This window comes from Poecilia latipinna, unplaced genomic scaffold, assembly GCF_001443285.1.
Source record: "Poecilia latipinna isolate Pla-1442-1.1 unplaced genomic scaffold, P_latipinna-1.0 Scaffold67, whole genome shotgun sequence".
Classification (NCBI taxonomy): Eukaryota; Metazoa; Chordata; class Actinopteri; order Cyprinodontiformes; family Poeciliidae; genus Poecilia; species Poecilia latipinna.
The window spans coordinates 153,182-164,071 of NW_015112683.1; the positions used below are offsets into that span (position 1 = coordinate 153,182).

General features: G+C 38.7%; 1 protein-coding gene across 1 annotated transcript in view; it reads right to left on the reverse strand.

Annotated features, from left to right (window-relative positions):
- Window positions 1–397: 397 nt before the first annotated feature.
- gclc (glutamate-cysteine ligase, catalytic subunit) overlaps window positions 398–10,890 on the reverse strand; it is a 17,711-nt gene continuing 7,218 nt past the window's right edge. Inside the window, exons 3-16 of the mRNA XM_015060264.1 lie at window positions 8,432–8,614; window positions 8,049–8,162; window positions 7,763–7,821; window positions 7,417–7,553; window positions 7,233–7,307; window positions 5,765–5,881; window positions 3,512–3,650; window positions 3,002–3,114; window positions 2,816–2,908; window positions 2,625–2,729; window positions 2,459–2,540; window positions 2,273–2,382; window positions 1,231–1,351; window positions 398–1,129 (exon numbers count right to left, since the gene is read on the reverse strand). Coding sequence (XP_014915750.1) covers window positions 948–1,129; window positions 1,231–1,351; window positions 2,273–2,382; window positions 2,459–2,540; window positions 2,625–2,729; window positions 2,816–2,908; window positions 3,002–3,114; window positions 3,512–3,650; window positions 5,765–5,881; window positions 7,233–7,307; window positions 7,417–7,553; window positions 7,763–7,821; window positions 8,049–8,162; window positions 8,432–8,614 — 1,630 coding nt within the window. The 3' untranslated portion in view covers window positions 398–947. The remainder of the gene's footprint in view (window positions 1,130–1,230; window positions 1,352–2,272; window positions 2,383–2,458; window positions 2,541–2,624; window positions 2,730–2,815; window positions 2,909–3,001; window positions 3,115–3,511; window positions 3,651–5,764; window positions 5,882–7,232; window positions 7,308–7,416; window positions 7,554–7,762; window positions 7,822–8,048; window positions 8,163–8,431; window positions 8,615–10,890) is intronic.

The following is a 10,890-nucleotide window of genomic DNA, read 5'->3' on the forward strand; positions in this document are numbered from 1 at the left end:
AAAGTTTAAACACTAATGATTTCTTGGTTAATGTCAAGTTGTCATAACAAAGACATTTTGAATAATGTCAACTTTGTATTAAAAGTGTCGTAATTTGCCGAATGACACTTTATGACAACAGTCATAAATATTCATGAAGGCTTATTCATGTTTATGAAAGTGTCATGACAGTCTTATTCACCCCCCTTCAAATAAAGTGTTACCAATTATTTTACTAATTTGTTTTTGCTAATACATGTAGATAGATAATACCTATAGTTTCTAAAATTCTTATATCTGGTGAAAAATGATTAACAAGTTTAGCTAGCTTTCCTGATTTGAACTGTGTAGCTGCTAATATGGAAGTGGCAACAAGGACAAACAAAAAAACAATAAATAAATAAAATGACTAAATGACTTACAGATTTATAGATTTATTTGGAAAAAGAGTTGCGTTGCAAACAGTGCCTTAACATTTTCATTTGAATACAACAATAATTTCAAGGTCCCCTCCAAGAAGTCAGCAGAACGAAGCAACCGAAATGCAAAACAAAGAAAAATCAACCCTAATGTTAAACATCTAAATCAACAAATAGGAAAAACGATAAAGACAAACAATTGTTAATGATTTAAAGAGCAAAAGGTTCAGTATTTACAGAGGATTAACAGCAGCCTACTGTACAGCTACATTTACAATTTCACACAGATATGCTTAATTTTCAGACAAAAATAAATACACATCTGATTTTCTATTACATTACCATTCCATAGTCCTATTAAAATAATTCTGTAATCATAAAAATCTCATACAGCGTATATATACACACGTGATGCAGGTGTGCTTCTTCACAACACACACATGCAGCTGCATTCTTTTTAATTGGACCTCTTTCATTTGGTCTGTCTTCTTCGTGCATGATTGAAAAAAAAAAATAATAATAATAATATGACGTGCGTTTGGAGCTCTCTCACTTCACCCGGTTGACTGGGTTACCAAAAAGCTCGGGGCACTGCTCTTCGCCTTTAGCAATCCTGTCGCACCTTTTGAGCAAGTCGTAGTTGATCTTGTCGGTAATGACACTGTCCTGCTTGTACTCGGGGTGCTTTGCAACAAATTCCCTCATCCACTTGGCCATGGTCATCAGTTCTCCTGTTTGGATCAACGGCGGATGGAATCGGAACAAATGAACATTGGAGCACAGACATTTTTTTTTTTTTCTGCTTAAATAAAAACCATTACTGGTACTTTACCTGAGGCACGTTTCTTGATGAGCTTCAGATAATTTAAAATAGTGCACCTGGTGTCAACGTCAACTTCCATGTTTTCCAGATAGCAGTTAAGGATTGGGATAAGGCCTTGAAATACTCCCTCCTGATGATGTAAAACATACAAATAAAGCTGAATTGATGTCTTGAAATAGGGTAAAGGAAAGTATAGACAGTTGTATAAATACCTTCCTTTACAATACAGTATTTTGCAAGTACTGATAAACCTTAAACTTTCCAGCTTTAGTCTTATAACCACAAAAAAAAAAAAAATCAGATTTTATGTGAAAGACCAAAACAAAGCAGTGAATATTCTCTAAGCAGAAGGAAATGAACAGCTTTTACAATACTTAAATATAGCTTTTTTAATTGGTCTGATATAATACTCCAATATTAAATGTTATGTTTTGATTAACTATAAGCAGAACATCATCATAATTGTCAAAAATTAACACTTTTCAACACCCATCTGTGTGTGATTAATCTACATAACGTGTTTCTCTTGGTGATAAAGTTCCTGAAATAAATAGGCTCTCCAAACATATTCTAATTTATTGAATGGGTTTGCATAGTTTATAAAACCATCTTTCTCTGCAACTAAAGCTACAGTTTTATTGAGATATGTCCCTGCATGCCTCAAATGGATTTAGTTCTGGACTTTGCTTGTCTTTTATAATCCAACCCAACTTTAAACTTCTCCACAGCTTTACCCCTGACCTGTCTGCTGTATTCCCTGGCCTTCATTTCAAATAAAATAAATAATCCATTGTGAAAAAAAAAAAAAAAATGCATCAACAGTTTCATGACTTTGTATTGGCCTACCACACAAAACCGCAAGAAAATATGTTTTCTTGTAGTTGTGACAAGTTTAAAAGTATGATTACTTTTGCAACACTTTCCTTTCACGTATCTGAGGCCGAGTGTTGCTCGTTGCGATTGTTTGTGCGCTCAAATGTAACACTGAAGACTGGCATAGCAGGGGAGAGATGAACTCAACTGACTCGGGTTTAGTCACGAACAAACTCACCTTCCCGTTGATGATTGTGTCGATGCTCATCAGTGTGTAATCCTCGTTACTGCCCTCAAACTCTACGCCGTTCTGAGCAGAAGAAGCACAATCCAAGCCTGGGTTGCAGCCTGTTGGAAAACATCACAGTCATTTCCATCTGAACCATTCAACGACACTTAGAGTTCCACTTCCTGTTCAGCCCACCTTTAAACATGTCTTTGCGGAAATAAAACATGCCCTCCTGGACTGCGTTTCTCTTCTGTGCCACCTTCATGTTCTCATCCACCTGATAAATCACAGGTTTTATTCCGATTTAAATCTTAGAACTAATATTTTAATAAAAACAATGTATCCAAGCGGTTGTTAACACCTTTGATAAGGGGATTAGGAAATCCAGCTTGTAGGATAAGATCACTCTGGTAAGCAGGACAACAAAAACCACATATGCGGCATTTTCAAAGTCAGTTAGCTGAACCTGGAAAGTAAAACAAAGAAACGTAACTCGTTATTAAAAGTCCTCCAAAATAAGCCCAGATAAACAAACGTCTATATCACAAATACCTCCATGGGGCGAAACTCGACCCTCCAGCCGATGTCGGAGTTCGGAGGTGGAGGTTTGAACCGCATCGTCTGCCAGTTGGTCGACTGAAGGTTCTGGATGAAAAATGTACGCCAACTGAGCTTAGACCCGTGTTCCGTTTGTGGCAAGAGATTAGCTTCTTTGAAAGAGGTCTTAAAAATCCTCACCTCAAAGTGATCCGATTCGTTCTCATCGTCCAAATGTATTTTCTCCTCAAAGACGGAGAGCGGGTCTCGTATGAAGAGGTGAGCTATGTGTTGAGCCAGAAGCTTGTCAATCCCTGCAAACAAGACATATTTAATGCACATCGAGTAGAGCTGCTTGCCCTGGCAAAGTGGTGGAGGGGAGCGGGGCCTTGCTGGAGGACAGGTCATCAGTCCTCACAATACACTGAAACATGCAGACATGGTAATTTAGATCAATTAACCCAACACGTGTTTTTTAACTGTGGGAGAAAGGAGTACTGGGTGAAAACCCACACATGCAACGGGAGGGCATACAAACTCCATGCAAAAGAATCAAACTCAGAACCTTCTTGCTGCAAAGTAACAGCGCCCCCGAATGCACCACCAAGCAGTATCATTGTGCATTTATACACGTTCTTGTAGTTCTTCACTGAGCGCAGATTTTAAAAGTAGACTGTAACTTTAAAAAGCGCCGAAAAGAGACATCGGTACCTGCACCGAGCAGCTGCTTGTTTATCTCCTCGTCTATCGTCAAATCGATGTCGTTGTACTTCTCCCCGCAGCAAGACAGGTAACTGTCAATCGAGTCATACCTGGACTTAAAGATCCTGTACTTGTTGTTTTTCAGAGGCTGCAAAACAGAAACGAGAAAGCACGCTTACATTATAATATTCAACTGTAAATCTATGAATTTGCCTGAAACTAAATATTTGCATCACACAAATTGTTTTTTTATTTTGCTATTGACAACAGGGAAAAGATTGGGGAAGGAGGAGACTTTAAAAATCTTTCTGTCTCACTGTTGTACTCCGTGTATCCAGAGAATAAATACAGAAACGGCATTTAAGAAACTAAACCAAAAATAGCAACAAAACAAAGCTTCTTCTAATTAAAACTAAGACTCCAACATTGTGCTGTTATACTTCAGTTTGCTGGGTTTAAATAGGGAATTTAATAATCATTTGGTTTGAGCTGCTTAAATACTTGATTTTAGTAAAATCATTATCTATTCCCATAAACACAGTCTTATCCCATATTTGTCTGTTTATTATATTTTCTATTTCTTCCCTCAAATGTTTCCATGTTCAAAAGAAATGTTAAAAATGCATATACTGTACTCTAGGTTTATCAGTTTTACCGTTTTAATGTATGTAAAGTGAGACTCTTGATAAATTACATTGCTCATTATATTTCATTCAGCATATTTTGTTTTACATTCCTGCCTGGTTGTGGATTCATTCCACACCCATCGTGTGTGAGTCATTAGACCCATCGTCTAATGAATCACTAACCCTCACAGTTCATTATCTTGCCCCAGAATCTGAGAAGTAAAAAAAAAAAATGCACTTCCTGGTGCACTGCTAGGAAACCAACAGCTCTTCCATTCAATAGACGGTGACAGATTGGGCTCTCTCAGTCACTAATTGATCTGCTTGAACTGAGCACGGTCGTTTTCACAGTTCAAATATAAAGCCACACATTAAGCCTTTCAGCACTCGCTAAAACTGCTGGAAGCTGCTGTGCTCCGTTTCGATAATGTACTCTCCTTAAGTAACACAATAAGTCTCCGAGCTGCATCAGGAAACGGTGTTTGAATCTTTGTTGGTTTTGGTTTTTTTTTGGCATCAGTTGGACATGGGTCAGGTACCAGTGTTGAGATAAATCAAAGTTTAAAAAAAATTAACAAGAAATCAGAGAAAGGGTTCTCTGGCTGTATGGAGGCGAGATTAGTCCGCTGGTGCCCCTCTTTTGCTGAAAGGGACAGTATTACGTTGTTTTCCAGGCACATAGCGTTATAAAATGTCACCATCAAGTAACTATGTTACCTTCAATAACAAAAATGCTGCATATATCAAACATAATTTCAAAGAAATTAGTCTTTGCAATTTGATGCCTTTGAAACTCTCTCTCTTTAAGAAGCTCCTGCTCGTCGTCACAACAATGCTCCTTCTTTAAGTCGTTTATAACCGTTCTTAGGAAGGTTGGACTGAGAAGTGGTTTATATGATAAGCTCAGCAAATGAGCAGTTCCACCAGGAGTTTATTTTGTGAAAATAAGCATTTAGGGAGCCCTGAATGTCTGCCAAAGGAGTTTCAAGGATTTGGCAAACATGCATGAAAGAATCAAAGCAACACTCCAATGATTTTTGATGAGGGAAAAACAGTACAACATGACAAAAAGACAAAAACATAATACTGCCCTTTTAAATAAGACATAAATTGACAAAAATAAAAACATGGAAGGTGATGTATAAAATAAAAATTTCCCAATCTCCATGTGCTTCGTGGAAGTAGTGATGTAGTTGGAGGGCAGAACTCCAATCAAAGTCTCCCATTGTTACGCTCCCCAACTCACCAAGGGAGTTGTTCACAGCCCACATCAGCTGACTTCTACAGCAAAGAGTCAGCTTCCTGCGTCGAGGAAGTGATTGTTGATGTGGCAACCCACAGCTTGATTTAAAAGTGTAAACAAGACATTTCTGATGAGAAATGAATTGGCTAATATGTGAACTAAATCTGAATTTTGTGCTTGGCTCTTATCAGAGTCGCTACACTGAGAGCTAACAGTATGGGGAGCGTTACAATAGTTACGTTTTCCCACAGTGCAGACGCCGACGCTGCATGCCACATCCTGTCTTCCTGCACTGTCAGCTATTGTTTGAACACTGTCAGCAGTGTGGAATTTCAGGTCTATATTTGCAATTTACAAACAGCCCGTGGGAGCAGAGAGGCAGCCTGTCCTCACCTTCAGGCCCCGTTCCTCTTGGGTCCTGTCGTCCACCGAGGCTGAGATAACTCCCCAGCGACAATCAATATCAGACATGTACCCTCTGTAGAAGGGTGAGGCAGCGCTCAGCGCCATCTGCAATGAAAGACAGGAGGTTTATTTACAGTATTTATTAGAGATGTGCTGATCAGGTTTTTTCCTGCCGATTCCGATCACCCATGAGGGCCGATCACCGATACCGATCATATAATTATTATTTTTTTAATCATAAGCACTACCGGTTACATTATGTGGAAAAAGGAACCATGAATTCACCTTAATTTAGACAAAAACTTGTTTTAATAACTTTTTTCAAGAAAAAAAATCAAAACAGGCATTGTGCAAATTGTACTGCTATCGGTAATACTATCTTTAACAGACTGATAACATATGAAGGCTCTGAAGAGGCTAAATAATATAAAGAGTCAAAATAAAACCTCTCAACATTGCCAAAAATTCAAGTATAACATTGCCAAAAATTCAAGAATAAAACTTAACATTCAAAGGCAAAAACAGGATCCATTACAATAAACAATCCAGATTTACTGAATGAAAACTTCCTGATAGCATGGCTAGCTGATTACTGCTAGTTCTGATTGGCTGTTTCTGACTGAGCGGAGTAATTATGCAGAACTGGGAGGAGATCGATTATTTTTTCAGAGCTCATCTGTCTCATGTTAGGACAGCGAAAGTTTTAATACGCATGTAAAATTTATTTTTTAAGTTAGATGCTGCAGCTTTAAGCAGGTTCGGTGTGAGAGTCACTACCAGGTGGAGCAGAAGCGAAGCTCCGTCTGTCAAATATTACTACCTGTAGCGTAGCAGCGGTTCAACAGGAGAGCAGAACCAGCGTCTGACATCGCAGCTCGAAGACTTCAATCATTTTCCAGGTTATTTGTTTAGCTTTCTGACCGTCATGCTAATCCGGGTTAGTGTAGCTGTGCGCTGGTTTACCTGCCATCTATCTCATCCTCTTTTTTTTTTTACTGCAGTGAGCCTCGATGTAGCCAAAATCCGTCAAGTATGGCATTGTTTTTATGCCAAATTAGATTTGTCGTGTTGATGCATTTTGACCGCAACACGCAAACTTCCCCGTTCACTCAGTGTGTTATAATTCCACACGACATCGCTTAGGATTTGTTGCTGCGGGTTTGCCAAGTGTGAAGGAAAGAGGAGACCAGCTGTACAGGCAGGCTGTGAAATGAGATGCAGGTGATCGGTTTGTGTGATTGGCAACAAGAGACCGTGATCAGCGATCACCGATCATACACTTTTTCATGGAAATCGGCCGATTATGATCGGTGTCCGATCGATTGGCACACCTCTAGTAATTATGATCTAGTATTTTTAAAATAAAGATCTAGACATATACTAATATTTTTATGCATCTCTTGATCACAGCTGAATAATTTCTAATGGGAAGCGCAAATTTCATGCAACCACTCACCACGATGGGGCAGAATGTTGCTAGTTGGTCATAAAGATACCTTGCCTCATCAATGCTGCAAGCTTGGAATGTCACCTGCAAAAACATCATAAATGAGGCTGAAGTCCTTTTATAAATCACTGATTGAGACGGTGGAGCAGTCGGCATTCTCAGAACCCAGGTTTGCATATTCAAAAATACGTACTTGCAGGCAGCAGTTGCCCATGCCGAAACCCATGGCGTCCATGTAGATGTGGTCAGGAAGGGCTGCCCTCGCTGCTTCACCGTCGTCCTCAGGGAACTGCTCCACGAATGGAGACGGTGTGTTTTTATCTTTGTAGACTGCAAGAGGAAAAAGCAGCCAAATCGCATCTTTTGCTTTATTTATTCAAAATCCTGTTAAAGTCTAAGGAGTACTAAATCAAGCCCATGAGTCTGAATGTACAGCAGGTGAAATTAATTAATATAACACCGCTGACTTCACCCACATTTACAGCAGATTGTAAATGCAGTTAATGATAAGATGAAGCAAGAAAATGAATCAAACTTACTTGGCACATTTATCACAACTTTCTCTCCTCTTCGGTGCCGTATGTTTCTGGTCAGGGTGCTGAAGAGAAGAATTCAATGTTGACATATAGAGCCTTATAAAAGTGTTCATGTCCTTTGAACTTTTATTCCAATATAAAACTATTAAAATTAAAGCAATGATTCTTATAGCCATAATTTAATTTTTACATTATATTCAGGTCGATGCTTAATGTAACAAAATATTTAGAATATGATATTTTGTATACTAGTAATTCATTTCAAATCTTAGAAAGTCAACCAGCCCACCTGAATCTGGGGTGTCTGTTTATGGCTTCATCTGGGAAAAACAAAGACTTTGACACTCCTTTTTCAACGGGAGTGGGTCGGTACTCTGGTTTGGTGAAACCTGGACAGCCTAACCTGAAAAAAAGGAAAAGCACGCATCAGCTGCTAAGGGAAACAAACCTTTCAATTACACACATACTGGCCACTCAACATTCGACAACCTGCACTCAACCACCGTTCAGCTACCGTAAGCGCTTTTCTTAGGGGCACAAGTGCCAGGAGGAGGTTGGAATCAAATCTACAAGTTGTTGATTGCAAGATGACTACTACTAGCTGAGCAACAGTTGCCCTATTAAGTACATTAATAACTAGTGGCTCTACGTTGATCAACAACAGATAAAAACCTTGGAAAGGAGGTGACGGTGCAGAGCGTCATATTCTTCTTCAGGACAGACGAAGCCTCCAGACGTCTCTTCCTCATGTTGCCCTCCACCGTGTTGAACTCCGACATCGTTCCCCCGTACGGCTGCCCAGGAGTTCCCTCGATCATGTAGCTGCCGTACTCCGGTCTCCAAAGTGTCGGATGACTGTTGAAGTGCAAAATGTGTTGCTAAATCTTTTGCTTCATCATGTCAGCCGGAGAGAACTCTGTTCTCAGTATCGCATTGACCTTTTTCAGAAAATAAACTATGCACTTTCCCTTTATGGAGGAAGCACCAGTAATCCTGGCACCATAAACAAACACGACGCATTTGTGCTTCAGAGCGTGCTCTTTGGTGTGTGCAACAGAGGGGCAGTAATGAGGTATGCATGGGATCTACTATGGTCACTGCTGCTGGTATTTCTCCCCCCCACCCCCCAGTCCAATTGGCCATACAGATTTACACTGATGTCAGAGGCAGGCAGACAGGAGCCTGTATAAACACAGTCAGGGACGACTCTTTAAACAGGGCTCCTACACATGTCTTCTCATGTCAAATTTCAGTACTTTTAGAGAGTTTGGGAGAAATAAAATTCAAAATAAAAGTACAGAAGATGTTTCAGTGGTCGGATTTTGTATATGGGTGAAATTCAGGTCTCTGAACAGCTTTAGGTATAGGAGTGCTGCAGAAAAAAAAATGATTTGCATAACATTTCCAAATTTAGAGTTTACTTTACCATGTCCTGCAGTATTCAAATTTGAAAAACTGCATTTCAAAAAAAGTAATCCTTGGAAAATTAGTTGTGGTATTTTCTTATTATATGTTACTGTTAAAATGGGAAACAAAATCCTCATCTAACTTGTGTCTAAAAGTTAACAGAGTTTTAGAAAACAGTTTCAATACAAATCTAGTAGAAATTTCTTCAAAAAAAGTGTTTGTGTCTTTTTAAAAAAAACACAAGCAGGAGGAACTTTTCCCACCTTTGGATGAGATGTAGTTGCTTTCTTCCTGCAATAATCAGTTACTGCTTTCAAATTGAAAACAATCTGATGCAACACTTTAAATATCAATAAGTCTGTGAATGGCTTAATGGGTAAAGTTCAAGTTATGTGATTCTAAGGAATTATGAGCGCTTTAACCTGTAAAAGCTTAAATCCAGTGGTAATGATTATAAACTCTCGTTGTCATCTAGGCTTGAGTTGTTTTAGGAAAAACAAAGCAGGCCACCGACACCTGGCAGAACTCATGGGAAAGAATGTGAAGCCCCCCCCCGCCAAAATAAAACCACAAATACTCCTAAATTAGATGTTTTTTAAAGTCTATAAGTTCCTATACTGGCACATTTGTGTTTTTCCTTTTGGACAAATCGGTGGTAGAAGTATTTAAATCACAAGCTGATATTCATGTAACAATAACAATATAATAACTCTCACGCATGCGAGAGCGCATACTTTGAATGACGAGTATGAGCACGCTATACAGTGCATGCAAGCCGACGGCAGCAAGAAAAACATAGAAGGTCCCAGCCAGTGATTGATGGATTTCATTAAAGACAGCGATAATGACGCAGCTGGATAATGAGGTTCAGAGTTTCACTTCAAAAAACAAGATGGAAGAGGAGTGGCTTCTCACAGATTCTGGTATCTTAAGCATTTAACTTCTCATTTGACGGAGTTGTTCCGTGACTCGGATTAATCAGATGTAAATCACAAAGACCGAAAGTTAGAACTAGATTCTGCCATGATCCAAACTGATACAATCAACTTATGGGTTGAATTTTAGCTCCTATTACACATCTCTGAGCTTTTCTTTCATTAGTGATATATTCTGCTTGTGTTACACCAACAAGCAACATTACGTGTCAGTGTCAGGCACGGAACTTAGTTTTATAGTTTTGGAGAATATCTAAATAAATATCTATCTCAAAAACATTCGTTATCTCATTACTTTCGGCCAAAGTTATTTAAAGCCACAGTGAAGGGCCCACAGACTGCAGTGCAGGGTCTGCAGCAGCAGCACCAGCGCTTCTTGTGGTTAACTAGCAGGATTAGGTTAATCAGAACTCATCATCACTGAAAACTACAACCATTTGTAGCTGGTGTTCTTTCTATAATAGTAGGTGAATCAAAAATAAAAATGTAATGCCTGCATATAAATGAGATACATATTTAAAAAGTCATATCTGCAAGATTTTTCTTTCAAAGGAAATTAGATTACTATACTTTATTGTACAAATATTGCATCACAATAAAAGTGGTGTGTTTAATTTATACAATCTCCTTTGAAATGTGAGTGTTAGTCGTTCTTAGTCGCATATTCCTCTCCTTGATTGTGTCGAAAAATGAGACAAAATAAGCCAGAGCAACTTTACTGTACAGGTGCTGGTCATAAAATTAGAATATTGTGATAAAGTTCATTATTTTCCATAATGTCATGATAAA